The sequence below is a fragment of the Babylonia areolata genome, chromosome 18, assembly GCF_041734735.1.
Source record: "Babylonia areolata isolate BAREFJ2019XMU chromosome 18, ASM4173473v1, whole genome shotgun sequence".
NCBI lineage: Eukaryota > Metazoa > Mollusca > Gastropoda > Neogastropoda > Buccinidae > Babylonia > Babylonia areolata.
The window spans coordinates 47,342,157-47,359,146 of NC_134893.1; the positions used below are offsets into that span (position 1 = coordinate 47,342,157).

Here is a 16,990-nt window from a genome sequence, read left to right on the forward strand (position 1 = left end):
CTGCCCCTACCACCCCCACCCTACCTCCCTCTGCCCCTCCCCTACACCCACCCAACCTCCCTCTGCCCCTACCACCCCCACCCTACATCCCTCTGCCCCTACCACCCCCATCCTACATCCCTCTGCCCCTACCACCCCCACCCTACCTCCCTCTGCCCCTATCACCCCCACCCTACATCCCTCTGCCCCTCCCCTACACCCACCCTACATCCCTCTGCCCCTACCACCCCCACCCTACATCCCTCTCCCCCTCCCCTACACCCACCCTACATCCCTCTGCCCCTACCACCCCCACCCTACCTCCCTCTGCCCCTACCACCCCCACCCTACATCCCTCTGGCCCTACCACCCCCAGCCTACATCCCTCTGCCCCTCCCCTACACCCACCCTACATCCCTCTGCCCCTACCACACCCACCCTACATCCCTCTGCCCCTACCACCCCCACCCTACCTCCCTCTGCCCCTACCACCCCCACCCTACATCCCTCTGCCCCTCCCCTACACCCACCCTACATCCCTCTGCCCCTACCACCCCCACCCCACCTCCCTCTGCCCCTCCCCTACACCCACCCAACCTCCCTCTGCCCCTCCCCTACACCCACCCAACCTCCCTCTGCCCCTACCACCCCCACCCTACATCCCTCTGGCCCTACCACCCCCACCCTACATCCCTCTGCCCCTCCCCTACACCCACCCAACCTCCCTCTGCCCCTACCACACCCATCCTACATCCCTCTGCCCCTACCACCCCCACCCTACCTCCCTCTGCCCCTACCACCCCCACACTACATCCCTCTGCCCCTCCCCTGCACCCACCCTACATCCCTCTGCCCCTACCAGCCCCACCCTCCCTCCATCTGCCCCTACCACCCCCCACCCTACATCCTTCTGCCCCTCCCCTACACCCACCCTACATCCCTCTGCCCCTACCACCCCCACCCTCCCTCCCTCTGCCCCTACCACACCCACCCTACATCCCTCTGCCCCTACCACCCGCCACCCTCCCTCCCTCTGCACCTACCACACCCACTCTACATCCCTCTGCCCCTACATCCCCCACTCTCCCTCCCTCTGCCCCTCCCCTACACCCACCCTACATCCCTCTGCCCCTACCACCCCCCCACCCTACATCCTTCTGCCCCTACCAGCCCCCACTCTACATCCCTCTGCCCCTACCACACACCACCCTACATCCCTCTGCCCCTACCAGCCCCCACTCTACATCCCTCTGCCCCTACCAGCCCCCACTCTACATCCCTCTGCCCCTACCACACACCACCCTACATCCTTCTGCCCCTACCAGCCCCCACTCTACATCCCTCTGGCCCTACCACCCCCCACCTCCATCCCTCTGCCCCTACCACACCCCACCCTACATCCCTCTGCCCCTCCCCTACCCCCACCCTACCTCCCTCTGCCCCTATCACCCCCACCCTACATCCCTCTGCCCCTCCCCTATCCCCACCCTACATCCCTCTGCCCCTACCACCCCCACCCTCCCTCCCTCTGCCCCTACCACCCCCACCCACCCTCCCTCTGCCCCTCCCTCACATCCCTCCTCCCTACATCCCTCTGCCCTTCCCCTACACCCACTCTACATCCCTCTGCCCCTACCACCCCCCCACCCTACATCCTTCTGCTCCTACCACCCCCCACCCTCCATCCCTCTGCCCCTACCACACACCACCCTCCCTCTGCCCCTCCCCCACACCCCTACTCCCTCCAGATCTCTGCCCCTCCCCCCTGTCTCCCCTCATCCCATAGTCCATCCTCCACACCCATCCACTGGCTCCTACCCCACACACCCCGCTACCGTCATCCCTCTGCCGCCTCACCAGACCCTACCCCCCCCCCATCCCCCACCCCCACGCCCACAGTTTCCCAGCAGCCCGGACCCAGCCCTCACCTTCCAGGGGACGCTCAATAGTGAAGTGCTCACTGCCGTCATCCCTCACTGCCGGCACCACCGTGAAGTAGACTTCCTTGAAGGTCCCCAGGTCGTTGTCTGTCGCCGCCACTTTGTCAAACACGGTCGTCCCGATGGGGGTCAGCTGAAGCGCAGCAACCCCACGCGTAAGTGAAGGAAGAAAGAAAAAAAGGAGAAAGAAAGTAGGAAAGAAAGAAGAAAGAATAAAAGAAAACATGAAAAAAACAGCAACAACAGCATCAACGAAGCAAAAACAAAACAACCCCTCCAAAAAACAAGCAAACAAACAAACAAACAACAACAAAAAAACAAACAAACAAACACACACACACACACACCAAAAACCAATGGAAAACAAAACAAAAACAAAAAAAAAAAAAACAAAAAAAAAGAAAAAAAGAGGGGGTTGGGGAAGAAGAAAGACAAGATTTCGAGTAAGTAAATGAACTGGTAAACATAATCATCAACAATAACAAAAACAAAAAAAAAAAAAAAAAAAACAACAACACAAAAACAACAACAACCAAACAAACAAAAAACAACAAAAAAAAAATCAAAAAAACAACAACAAAAAAACAAAAACGAATAGCTTGAGAATCTCTACCTCTCTCTCTCTCACACACACACACACACACACACACACACACACACACACACACACACACACTATATATATATATATATATATATATATTTATTTATGCCTGTATACACCTTCACACACAGGCCATAATTATAACTCAGATTTTCCCTTACAACGGGCGAGTGCAGCAACATGTTAAATTTGTAACAATCCATAAGCGGATGCCCAAACTGACATCGCCACAACAACAAACACGCAGACAGTAAAGCTCAGCTCGGTTCGTCACTGCAGTGCATTTCAAAGGACAGGTAATACCTGAACTCACACCTTTCTGTCTGCGTGATCTTTGAATATCACTTCACAGTATCACAAGTCCCATGACAAACTAATCAAAGAAAAACAAAAGCAAAAACAAATAAACAACAACAACAACAACAACAACAACAAAAGTTTACACTATGTCCTGCTGGCTGGTTGGATGACTACTTGACCTATGGTTTATGTGGTAGTTTGGACGATTATTTTTGTAGTGTTTGTCGACAGAATATGATAGATGCACGGAGAACAGGTAGGAGCTTTGCTGACCTCATTGACAACGGTGGCGTAAGGAGCTCCGACAAACACGGGGGAGTTGTCGTTCACGTCATTCAAGTTCACCACCAAGTTGTAGGTGGTTGTCTGTGTAAACAGAGCAACATGATTGTCGTCCCTCTGCTGCAAACTTCATCTGGTTGTAGGTAAACCATGCGTGAAAAAGTAACAGATTCTCTCTCTCTCTCTCTCTGTCTGTCTCTGTGTCTTTACACACACACGCTCGCTCGCGCGCGCGCAGGCACACACACACACACACACACACGCGCGCGCGCGCATACACAAGCACATACACACAAACAATGAAAATAACAAGAACAATAATAATAATGATGATAATAACTAACAATTTGATTTTATTTATTTCAATGTACACACACGGGCGCGCCTGCTCCATGCAAGCTCATCATATCGCATCAAAATACCTAAGTAATGCAGTGTCCCATCACAACACTGAAAAAACCACTCCCGGTAACACGACACACAAAACCCATATTGAAAATCCACTTGCATCTCTTAAAGCCAGTCAGGTACATGACAATACAAAATCAAAGTGCAACATTTTAAAGTACAAAATCGAAAAGCAGTTACACACCTGCCCCCCCCCCCCAAGCCCCCCCCCCCTCCAGCGCCCCGCCCCTCCTCCCTCCTCCCCTTACTCACAACACATCACCATGCACAGAAAAAAAAAGAAGAAACAAACATCATTCGTACGCATCATGCAATGTGAAGTTCAATAGGTGTGTTATGAAATTGTTTTTAAGGGACAGAGATAGGGAGCTCCATACAGTGGGGACAAAGACACAGGTTCTTTTTTTTTTCTTTCTTTTTTCATCTTTTTGTATTTGTATTTGTTTTGTAATTGTATTTCTTTTTATCACAACAGATTTCTCTGTGTCAGTTCGGGCTGCTGTCCCCAGGGAGGGCGCGTCGCTACACTACAGCGGCCCCCCCCCCCCCTTTTTTTTTCTTGCGTGCAGTTTTATTTGTTTTTCCTATCGAAGTGGATTTTTCTACAGAATTTTGCAGGAACAACCCTTTTGTTGCCGTGGGTTCTTTTACGTGCCCTAAGTGCATGTTGCACATGAGACTTCAGTTTATCGTCTCATCCGAATGACTAGCGTCCAGACCACCACTCAAGGTCCAGTGGAGGGGGAGAAAATATAGGCGGCTGAGCCGTGATTCGAACCAGCGCGCTCAGATTCTCTCGCTTCCTAGGCGGACGCGTTACCTCTAGGCCATCACTCCACTAATTTTTTTGTCAAAGGTCTCAAGGGAGAGCCGAGGAACTGTCAGCAGGATGGTGTCAAATGAGCTCATCGATCTGGAAGGATGGTTTGGGTGAAGATTTGAAAGGTACGCTGGCATGTTGTTGTAATAGAGACATTGATAGCAGAGAGCAGCAGTTTTGTATTGAATTCTTGCTTTAGCAGGAAGCCAGTGAAGTGTTCTGAGCAGTGATGCTGCACATGTCTGGGTTTTGGGGAGCACGAGTCGGGCTGCATGATTCTAGATGGGTTGAAGTTTATTTAGTTTGTTATCAGGGAAACCATCTAGAATAGAGTTGCAGTAGTCTGATCTGCAGTGGAAAAGAAAGAGCGAATTTTGCTTAACGTACGCAGCTGACAGAACAGAGTGCGGCAAAAGTGTTTGACATGATACACACACACACACGCAGATGTGTGTGTGTGTGTGTGTGTGTGTGTGTGTGTGTGTGTGTGTGTGTGTGTGTGTGTGTGTGCGTACTTACAATCCCAGTCGCTGCCGCTGTACATCTCAGCCTGAATGTCAGCGAGTTCACGTCGTCATTCGGGAGTGGAGATGTCCCCTTTAAAAATCAATCAATCAATCAATCAGTCAACCAATCAACAATCAATCCATACACAAATACATACATAAATACACAAATACATAAATAAAATGAATATTATTGCATTTTTGTCGAGAGCAGTTGCCAGAGTACGCACGCACCTTCAATTCCATTTCGTGTCCCATACGCAAACACATAGACACGCGTGTATACACACACATACACATACCCACACACATGCAAATTTTGTCCCTATTACACACACACACACACACACACACACACACACACACACACACACACACACACTTTGCATTAGTGCTCAAGACTGTAAATATTTGCCGCCCCCCTCCTGCTCCCGAACCCCCCAACCCGTCCCCCCACCCACACCCCCCCCCCCCGCCCCCCCAAAAAAACAACTCCCAACACAACTCTTCACACACACACACACACACACACACACACACACACACACTGCCCCGTCACCAACCACCACCACAACTTCCCTCCCACCCCCACCCCCGCCTCCCTCCCGCCCACCCCCATCCACCCTTCCCCTACCCTTCCCACAGTCCCAGCAGTGGCAAATTGACTCACATCTCTATCCAGCTCATCGATGAGTCGAATGACAATGCCCTCGCTGGCCCGATTCTCCAGCACGAAGAACAGGCCGGGGTTAATGGGAGCGTTTCCCTGCTCAAGCAACATGTTGACTGTGCCGAACAGAGTTCCCACCACCCTCAGCGAATCCCGATAGACTGCCAGTTGTCCGTTGAATATCAAATCTGCGGCAGAGGAGACAGGGTGTTGATATAGCCGAGTGGTTAAAGCGTTGGACTTTCAATCTGAGGGTCCCAGGGTTCGAATCACGGTGACGGCGCCTGGTGGGTAAAGGGTGGAGATTTTTTCGATCTCCCAGGTCAACATATGTGCAGACCTGCTAGTGCCTGAACCCCCTTTCGTGTGTATATGCAAGCAGAAGATTAAATACGTACGTTAAAGATCCTGTAATCCATGTCAGCGTTCGGTGGGTTATGGAAACAAGAACATACCCAGCATGCACACCCCCAAAAACGGAGTATGGCTGCCTGGCCTACATGGCGGGGTAAAAACGGTCATACACGTAAAAGCCCACTCGTGTGCATACGAGTGAACGTGGGAGTTGCAGCCCACGAACGCAGAAGAAGAAGAAGAAGATATCAACCGGCATCACCCACCGTCCGTGCCAAAGTTGACGGCAATATTCAATCCACACGTTTCTCCCCTGTTACTGTTTCAGTTGGAGGGGGGAAAAAAAGTTCGAAATTGTTTTATGACTTTGTCATGAATTCTATACATTTCTCCCTCGCCACTCTTTTATTGGGCCGTCTTTTCGGCAATCGTGAGTGGAAGAAATGTTGAGTATATAACATTGTCATGAACCAATTCTCAACGTTTTGTTCTGTCTTCGAAACGAAAGACTACAGGTGAGGGAGTGTGGTTATTGCCAAATTGACATGTTGATTTGTGTTTGCTTGTTTGCTCGAGCTTGGCTTCTTCTTGTTCTTTTTATTTTATTTTATTTTTTTATATAACTTTTTGCATAACTCTATGTTGTATTGTATTGTATTACTCTTTTTTGTCACAGCATATTTTTCGGTGTGAAATTCGGGCTGCTCTACAAAGGGAGAGCGCGTCGCTACACTGAGAAGCACCACCCATTTGGGGGGTACTTTTTCCTGCCTGTAGTTTTATTTGTTTTCTTATCGAAGTGGATTTTTCTCCAGAATTTTTCCAGGGACAACCATTTTGTTGCCGTGGGTTCTTTTACCTTCGCTAGATGCATATTGCACACAGGACCTCGGTTTATCGTCTCATCCGAGTGACTAGCATCCAGACAGTGCACCACTCAAGGTCTAGTGGAGGGGAAGAAAATACTGGCGACTATAGGATTCGAACCGTTGCGCTCAGGTTCTCTCGCTTCCTATGCGGACGCGTTACGTCTAGGCCAGTACTCCACTGTGGTTGGTTTGTATGGTGTATGTAAAGGAGAAACGTGTGTCTTCCCGAGGGGGCAGGAGATCTAAACATCTTGCCTTGCCTTCCAGTTCCACAGGCAGACAAGCAGAACCGTGCGTCTGCATGGGCACGTTGACAGGCGTGCATACAATAGCGTTACACCGGGGCGTGCCTATGCAGTACACAGATATGTAGGGCAAACCTACAAGCAAAATGAGACAAGTCCACACGCAAAACACGCTCGTTTGCAAGCGTGCGTGCGTGCGTGTCCGCGTGACTCAACACTCATAATAGTCAACTATGCACGCTCGCGCACTCACGCACGCACGCACATACACACACACACTCTCTCTCTCTCTCTCTCACACACACACATACATACATATATCTATACATGCACACATACGAAGTACCCATACCTGACTTAATGGCTTCATTGATGTTGACGCTGATGTATGAAGAATTGAGGAGTGGGTCGGTTCGTGCACATGCTGCAAAGAAATAATTATCATCGTCATTATCATCAATGTCGTCGTTTTCTTCATATCTGATCTATCTGTGTGCCTATCTATTATGAATACAGATAGATAGAAGGATCTACTTATCTATTTGTGATACAGATAGATAGACATATATATATATATATATATATATATACATATATATATATGAGTGTGTGTGTGTGTGTGTGTGTGTGTGTGTGTGTGTGTGTGTGTGTGTGTGTGTGTGTGTGTGTGTGTGTGTACCTAACAGAGGAGAGAGAGAAAGAAGGGGGATGGGGTGGGGGCGGAAGAGAGCCTTTCCCCACGAGCTGTACTCACGAGCCTGGGCAGTGGTGGAGGACAGGACGACGGCCAGGAACAGGAGCCCTGTCCACAGGCCTGGGTTCAACCCTCCCATCATGACACCCGCTGCAACAAAAAACAACAACGCCTGAACCCCTCCATCCATCTGTCCACCCTTCCTCCCGTCATCCACCCTCCCTCACATCACGCTTCCACCGTCCACCCCACCTGTCATCCATCTCCCTCCCACGATCCAGGCTCCTTCCCCTGCACCTCCCTCCCATCAGCCACCCTCACATCATCCGCCTTCCACTCCAAACAGACATCTGCCTTCCATACGCCACACAACTATCCATCCATCAATCCACTTGTTCGAACCAAACGATCTAAAACCTTCACGCTTTTAACACCACAACCAAACCTGAAAAGCAGTTTGATTTTTAACGACAGGTCCTGTTGTGTCACTGTCTCCCTCCCTTCGCCCCCACCATCTCTATCTGTCTCTAGTGCAAGTGTTTGAATTTAACATGTGCATGATAGTCAGTAGTGTCCGACCATGATCATCAGAACAGCAGAGGAGGCAACTGTTGTCTCGACTAGCTGGGCCAGAATTTACAATGGAGGGTGTCTTGCCCAAGTTACATCCCCACTCTCTCGGCCAAGAAGGTTTCATGACAGTCGGCGTTGGGATGGTCCCCAAAGGTCAACTTGCCCCCAAGGCTGCAGCACTTAAGAGTCAGTGAAGTTTTGCTTCCTTGTTTGAGAGTCAAAATCCTTCCCAAAAGACTCAGCTGTAAATGACTTCCCATTGCAATGTAGAAACCATTGATCATACAACTCACTTTGATGTTGGCCAAAGTGTAAATTCATGTCAATCTGTGATACATAAGCTAAGCGTTGGGCTTTTCATATGTATTGCGTGTAAATATCGATAAAAATGTGGCATGGACTGTTTTGATTTAGAGCATTTGCTTTCGTACACATTTTGTGATTTTCTCTTTTTCTTTGACGAGAGGACTGGGTGTAAAACAGCCCATGAATGTGCTTATACACATGCTCTCTTCACATAAAAATCGCTTCTTTTCATCTTGTTTTTCGTTTTGCTCTCTTTCTCCAGTCTCAGTCATCCCTTGTCCGAAAGCCCCCCTCCGCCCCCCCCCTCCCCCCTCTCTCTCTCTCTGTGAAATGAATTAGCTCGCTGGAAATATCAGGAAGGCTAAGCAAATTCCAAATTTTGTGTTCTACAAGCAGAGCAGACGTAACGAATTACTATCATGTATGCGAAAGAAACAGGAGAGTGTCAGAATCTTCCCTGTCGGTTGCCGCAAGGAGAGGGGCGGGTTTGGACTAAAGGTGGAGGGGAAGGAGTGGGGGGGGGGGGGGGGGGATGAGGTCTTCATGACCTCGTCCACAACTCCTGTGATCTGATATACTGACATCCATTGACCTTTTAATTTGACCTCATGACATCATGAACTAACAGTTATTCGTGTGTGTGTGTGTGTGTGTGTGTGTGTGTGTGTTCCTTCCAATGTGAATGCCATTTACTTCAGAACCTCTTTTGTTTGTTTGTTTAGATATCGTCACCTAAGAATTTCTGAAACCGCCTTGCCCGTTCTTTCTTCCGATTACGAAAATAAAACAAGTAAGAAACATTTCAGAAACGTTTACAGTTTAGCGTTTGTTTTCATTTCTACTATTCATCCAGTGCAGAAAATCTCTAATTAATACGTCTGACTCCATTCTCAGTCATCCCTTGTCCGAAAGGCCCCCTCACCCTGTCTGTGCAGAACAGAAATTATTCATAATGGTATGTCTTTCGAAACTGGCGTCCTTTCGTACGTCTACAATTTCACATTCCAGCTCTTTCAATACACATCAAAGGCAGGAGGGACATAGACGAGGCCGTGTCATACCAGGGGGTCGGAGGAAAGGGGGGGGGGGGGAGAGTTGAGGGAGGGAAAGTGGGGATGGGGGTGGAGGGAAAGTGAAGGCTTGGGAGGGTGGGGGAGAGGGGATGGTGAGGGTGGGGAGGGGAGGTTAACGGCCAAGGTGAACGAAACGAAACACGGGTCACGGTTCTTTGCTTGCCTTTTTCACCACAGTCATTGCTCTCTGTGCTTGGCTGTGGAAACGAATCTTAAAAAAAAAAAAAAATAATAATAATAATAATAAAATAAAAAAGAGCTAGTCTGTTTGTTGATGCCTGTTTTTTTTGTTTTTGTCTTTCTTTTTCTTTTTATGCAGCTGATCATTCTGTTTGTCCACCCACCTCAGAAAAAAAACAAACAACCTGATACAGTTAGCATCATTCTTTTGAATTCAGTGTCCAAAAAACTCGATCACCTGTAAGTGTGACAGCCTGTCTTTGGTTTTATTGTTATTATCATCAGTATTGTTGTCGTATTTGTTGATGATATTATCAGGAGTAGTTGTTGTCGTGACAGAATCACGTGGGAATCGAAAGAACTGTTAATGGGAACGCACGTTACTGGAGTGGTGAATGACGAAGCCAGCATTAAAGAAACACACAAAACAACCCAAAAAAAACACACACAAAAATTAACAAATAGTAATTAGTGGTAACTCTCTCCATTAACAAGGTACACAACTTCAAGTCAGTGCTGCTTACACTATCGATTCAGCTAGCACACAGGTAAATAAAGGGTACATTGGAACAAACCCAGACACTTCCTCAAATAAGGAAGCACCGGGCCTGTCCTTATACCAATCATTTGACATGTGCACACAGCAGCAAAGACAAAAGAAATGTGCAAACACAAATTAGCTTTTATTCAAGACTGGCATAACCTCTTTAATCATGAACAAGCCACACAGAACACATAGACAATACAGAACAAACACATGGTTGCCTCGGTGGTTTTTCAACTGGATGTTAACAAATAATGAGGCCAGGAGATATCCTGGCCTAATTATTTGTTAATCACACACAAAAAAAACCCTCAACTTTTCAACAGTGCATTGAACACGTTTCGGCAGCGTTTGAAAGAAACAGGTAGTAGTGGAAAACTTGCCACAACCCCCCCCCCCAAAAAAAAAAAAAAAAAAAAAAATGAAGTGACTTGGTGGGCTTGAACACGAGTTGAGGATGCAATGTCACAACAACAGCAACAACAAAAATCTGCTGGTAGACCCGCTCCACCCCCCCACCCCCACCCCACTCGAGTCCCACCCCCACCCCACTCGAGGCCCACACCCCCTTCACACACACACAATCTCGAATTTACTATCACGAAGCGAACTAGATATAACTTAACCTGGCTGAGCAAGGTATGGGTTTTTTTTAATTGCTAGTTTTTTTTCTGTTCTCTCTCGCTCTCTCTGTCGTTTTTTTTCTTTCTTGTCTACTCATCCATGGGCAAGACCCGAGGACTAAGCCAGCAGGGCTTGCATGGAACTGGTCGGACCGGTTGTTGTGGTGCCCCCTAGCTGCGTCTCCACACAGGCTGTGTGGGGTGGGGTTCATTTGCATACCGGGTACAGTAAAGGGGCCGCACCCCCCTATATCCTCCCCCCACCCGCCCACACACACACACCCTCACGTGTTGGCCTACACCCCACGAGAATTGCTCAAGCCGCTTTCGTATCATCTCTCTCTCTCTCTCTCTCTCTCTCTCTCTCTCTCAGTTGCTATTTTATTTGGACAAAACAGAAAACATAACATTGCATACTTAAGTGTATTGTTGAGGCAGTATGTATTGGTTTGATGTATTTTTGAATGGATGGTCGAGTCAGTCCCCATTCATTTTGGTATTTTATTATCATTACATTGTTGTTTTTCTTTAGTTCCGTTCGTTGAGTTTTTGTCAGGATGTGACTTAAGTGTTTCCAAGTATTGCATATTTTCTTGGTTTAAACTGACTGAAGGATTCAGAGAAAAAATATAGTTTTTTGTTGTTGTTGTTTTGAAGCTAAAATATATGCATTTATGTTGTTGCCCCCTTGTCAAAAGACCTTTCTTGGCAATGACAATAAATAATTCCAGTTCCAGTGTTCCAGTGTTCTCTCTCTCTCTCATTCTCTGTGATATGCAACTTGCACACTGTAAAAAGCACAGCGAGGAATGCAGTGGAGACAGGATATCCCGAATATCTGAATGTTGATAACGAACCGAACAGTGAAATAAAATAAAACGAAACGAAAGAAAGCAACGAATGATTTTGGTTTTTCATATACAAAATTGAGACAGTTCGGCACGTGCTGTTAACTCATTCTAAGAAGAAGAAAAAAGAGTATTCTGGAACGAATGCCCGTTATTGCAAATAATCACGATTTAATGATAACTTTTTCTGAACATGTAATTTTGAAAGGAGTTAGGTTGGGACTATGCCGCCTGTTACATATCTGTTCAATAGCTTTTGTGCAGGGTTCAGTCTTTAAGATAATACACAACCCCTGGTCGGGACTGCGGTCGCTATCAGTGGAAGGTACGAGCCACGAATCGTTCTTATAACCTCAGTATATCACATCAAACGAGCAAAAAAAAACAAAACAAAAAAAACAAAAAAAAAATGTAAAGATTCTGTTTTGGGAAAAAACCCACACACGTGCATGTATGTGCACACACACACACACACACACACACACACACACACACAAGCACCACTACCACCAAAATCACCACTACAAACCCACTCTATTCACACACACACACACACCTCCCCCACACACACCCCACATCTTTCTATCACTCTTTTTTTTTACCCCACACCCCTCCGACTCGCCCCTTCCACCCCCCTGACCCTCGCTCCCCCGACCCACACAGATAAACCACCCTGACCTGTTTTTTTTTTTTATCGCTGATCCTCTCTGCTTGTTTGATTATCAAAAACTTTTTTTTTTAAAACAACAACAAAAGCAAAAAAATACAACAACACCCCCCCCCCCCCCCCCCCCCGCTCCCCTACAAACAAAAATACCCAAACCAAAAGAAATACATGAAGTAAAATAAAAACAAAAAAACACAAAAAAACAACAACAAACAAACAAACAAAAAATGACCCGAAAACTTGGTGAAATCAAACCCACCAAGCCTTTGGTGTGTATTGAAGTATTCTGTGTACACATTGCATCTTATCATTGTAGTCATTGTTCGCTAGCTTCTTGCTGGGCAAACATTTACCCAGTCTGCAAGGCAAGCAATACAAAGACTGAAACTTCGATATGGTGCGAGTGCGAGAGGGAGGGTGGGGGTGGTGTGGAGGGAGGGGAGTGGAAGTGGAATGAAGGTGGACGGGTGAATGGGCTGTGAATGCAAAGCACGCGCACGCCCCCGCGAGCACAAAGGCACGCACAGGCAGATACACACACATTTTACACGCACACACAGAGACATATACGCACATCACACACTCCACACATTTATTCAAACGCGCGCGCGCGCGCGCACACACACACACACACACACCCCTACACACACCTACACACACATACACACCTACACACACACACGCACATAGAGAGTTATTCACAAGCACCACACATTTACACACACTCATACATATTAACACATACACATACGCGCGCGCACGCACGCACACACACACACACACACACACACACACACACACACACAATTATGAAGCTGTGAGACAAGGTGGGAGGGTGTAGTTGGTTGGTTGGAGGTGGGGGTTGGGGGGGGGGGTTGGGGGGGGGGGGCTGAGGGGCAAAAACACATGAGTTATAGTTGCTGACACATTTTATTTATCTACAACCGTCTGTGGCTGCGATTCATTTGTCGGCTTTTCTCATTTCATTTGACATGGAATTGGACGGTGGTTTTTTGTGTTGTTTTTCATTTATGTGACATTGTTATTTATATCAGTATCAAAACGTTGTTGTTGTTTTTCATTTATTTTACATTGTCATTTTTATCAGTATCAAAACGTTGTTGTTGTTTTTTTTAATGGAAGAATACATAGGTTAAAAACAGAGTTGGAGACTATAAAGATCTGAATGTACGCTTGGGACAGAAGTAGAAGCAAAGTCGTGGAAGGAATCTCTCTCTCTCTCTCTCTCTCTCTCTCTATATATATATATATATATATACATCTCTCTCTCTCTCTCTCTCTCTCTCTGTGTGTGTGTGTGTGTGTGTGTGTGACATGGAAATCCTAATTGCCTTGTTGACAGACATACACGGAACGAAGAGACACAGGACCTGACATTTATGCTGGCAGCAAGGCGAACGGTTATCTCGTTACTTAATTGCATTAGCGTACCCCCCAAAAGGCTTCATATAGATATATGGATAAATGCTTGGTCTTCGTTATGTTGTTATTTTGTTTTGTCATCAGCAAGGTAACATGGAAGAGACATGGGGGGTTTACGTAAAATTTTCTTGGAATGTAATCTCGACTGAAATCATACAAAGCAGGACAACAAGAAAAAAAATATGCAGTGGAGAGAAAGAGAGAGAGAGAGAGAGAGAGAGAGAGAGAGAGAGAGAGAGAGTGAGAGAGAGAGAGAGAGAGAGAGAGAGAGGACAGAATGGGGTGAAAAGGGAAAGAGAAGGGTGAGGGTAGCGAGAGGGGCGTGGTTGAAAGAGCGAGAGGCAGATATATATATATATATATATATATATATATATATATATATATATAGAGAGAGAGAGAGAGAGAGAGAGACAGACAGACAGACAGACAGACAGGGAGAGAGAGAGAGTGGACGAGGGACCTTTCAAATATTTTAAGGTCATTGCTCTTCATGATGGGGTGTGGCTGCACAATCTTCATCCACCACAACTCCAGTTCAACAGTAATGGGCAGGCTCACGCCAATCCTTTTAGACTCATCACCAGACTGAACCCTCAGTGCATTGCACAAATAAATCAACAAGTATCTAACGGTAGGCCTACCTTTCCAAATTCATTTAGCAGAAGAAGAAGAAGAAGAAGGAAACACTTGAAAATGTATGATATATTGACAGTTTTCATTGAGCTCTCGAATCATTCAGTGCAGGACAGCTTAGAACGTACGAAACTATTTCAGTGACTGTAATACTGCAACATTCTGTAGGTGCCTTTCTAAAATCAGCAAATCAGCAGTGATAACATTCTACCACCTTCACAGAATTTTGTTGAAAAAAAATCATATCATTCTTAGGTACATTTTGCAGCTGACCTACTCCTTCCCCCCCACCCCACCCCCCCAAAAAAAGAAAGAAAAAAACTACAAAGAATTACCAATGAAACGAAAACAATTGTGCATGAACAGTAGTTTGAGTATGTCCGAATGCATTTTAGTCCGCTCCACCCCTGCCAATGAAGAAAGTCACGTGAAGTACTTGCACAAAAGAGAGAGAGAGAGAGAGAGAGAGAGAGAGAGAGAGAGAGAAGGCGAAATAAAGTTAAAAAAAAAAAACACACACCCAAAAACGGACAGAGTGTTATCTGTGGCTTGCATGCACGAGAAAAAAAAATCTACCACCGATATGGCGCAAAATCTGTGTATATATCAAGTCTGTCGCATTTCTTGGTGTGAAAATCTCGTTTTTAACTGCCGTCCACACAAGACTGAGAGTCTTTAACTCTTTCCATACGAACGGCGAAAGAGACGACGTTAACAGCGTTTCACCCCAATTACCATTATCAAAATATTGCAAGCGGAAGGCTCTTCTACTGAAGACGTGAATGTTGACAAAGAATACCACAATTCTGACGACGGAAGCTAAAGGTTGGGTCATAGTGACACCCACTGGACATCCGAGGGGTCTGTGTAGAGGAGAAGAGAGGACTGGCCGTACTGAGTGAGTTAAAGGTACGATGCATACAAAGTGAGTGACGTCTTTAACGTCTTGCTTTGTCCAAACATACACAAGTTGTACCTTGGGTCCAGGTTCTTTCAAACATCGTCAAACATCGTTTTTGGTACAATTTCCGTGGTAATCTTGATTCGTCCATTCTTATCGACATTAACCAGTATCGAACACATATTTCAATTAAATTTATGTGTATTGGATACCAGTTCTTTTTTTCTATATAACATTACAAAATCATTTTCAGTTAGCATTTCAATCCCTAAGACCTTTTTAGCGAAAAAAAACCCGCATCTTTTGCACTCCCCATAACATAACACCATAGTGAATGATAGGTTGTATCTATGCGTTAAACAGTTTTAATCGCAAAACAAGAGAGTTCCGTTTTCAACAGATTTTGCAGTGTACACAAAGAGCGCTTGTGGCTCTGCCGGACAAGAATTCTGACATGTCGCGACAAAAAAAATAAGTACGCAAGTACTGATGATACACAGTAAGAGTTTCAGTTTCAGTTTCAGTAGCTCAAGGAGGCGTCACTGCGTTCGGACAAAACCATATACGCTACACCACATCTGCCAAGCAGATGCCTGACCAGCAGCGTAACCCAACGCGCTTAGTCAGGCCTTGAAACACAGTAAGAACGGCAATAACAGTGCCACCTCAAGTGCACCGTTTTCTGTTGGCTAAATATCCACTTTCCCTGAACACTGTGGCGCCGCTTTTTCGATTCCTCACAATGAAGAGCTGACACCACACAATGCAGATGGTTTACTTATATTTGCAACCCAACAACTGGTGTACAAAGGAAAAACAACAGTGTCAACCAGAAATGATGAACGATTCAAAATATGGAAATGAGAGAGAGAGAGAGAGAGAGAGAGAGAGAGAGAGAGAGAGAGAGAGAGCATGGAAGAAGAAGAAGATGAAGACATCACGTCACTGTCACCTCACGATACAAGCAAGGCGTCACAAACACACACACACACACACACACACACACACACATACACACATACACACACACAACTCACCTCACCAGAGCGATGCCAAAGAACTCACTCAACAGACTCCTCAGCACAATCTGATGACCGGTCACTAAAAACGCCACAAGCCAAGCAGAGAGAAGAGATGGGCAGTTGGGAGGGGGAAAGAAGTCCCAGTTCAGGGTGGGGGTGGGGTGGTGGTGGTGGTCCTGGTGGTGCTCAGCCAAAGAGGACCTCACAAGGTCAGGAGGATGCCGCCAGAGGACCTAGTGGCCCAGCAGTGACCGCCTCAAGCCGCTGTCCATGGACGGGAGGGAAGCTACCTGTTGGCTGTCGCTCCCTTAGGTGTGAACACGCCCCGTTCTTCTGCACTGCACGCCTTTTATATTATCTCTCCCCCAGTGCCGCCACGCTTGTATGGCCCTCTTCAGTTCATGGGGGGTGGGGGGGGGGGTGGGGGGTTGGGGGTGGGAGAGGGTTAAGGACCGGGTGTGTGGGAGGTGGGGTGGGGGTGCAGGGGGTCTGCTGTAGGTGCC

At 46.9% G+C, this 16,990-nt stretch overlaps 1 protein-coding gene across 2 annotated transcripts in view; it reads right to left on the reverse strand.

Annotated features, from left to right (window-relative positions):
- Positions 1 to 16,774, reverse strand: part of LOC143292849 (uncharacterized) — a 290,755-nt gene extending 273,981 nt beyond the window's left edge. For both annotated transcript variants that reach the window (XM_076603474.1, XM_076603475.1), the window contains exons 1-7: positions 16,503 to 16,774; positions 7,732 to 7,821; positions 7,330 to 7,401; positions 5,510 to 5,697; positions 4,853 to 4,930; positions 3,097 to 3,189; positions 1,908 to 2,052 (exon numbers count right to left, since the gene is read on the reverse strand). In XM_076603474.1, the coding sequence (XP_076459589.1) occupies positions 1,908 to 2,052; positions 3,097 to 3,189; positions 4,853 to 4,930; positions 5,510 to 5,697; positions 7,330 to 7,401; positions 7,732 to 7,813 (658 nt within the window). In that variant the 5' untranslated portion in view covers positions 7,814 to 7,821; positions 16,503 to 16,774. The remainder of the gene's footprint in view (positions 1 to 1,907; positions 2,053 to 3,096; positions 3,190 to 4,852; positions 4,931 to 5,509; positions 5,698 to 7,329; positions 7,402 to 7,731; positions 7,822 to 16,502) is intronic.
- Positions 16,775 to 16,990: the final 216 nt, after the last annotated feature.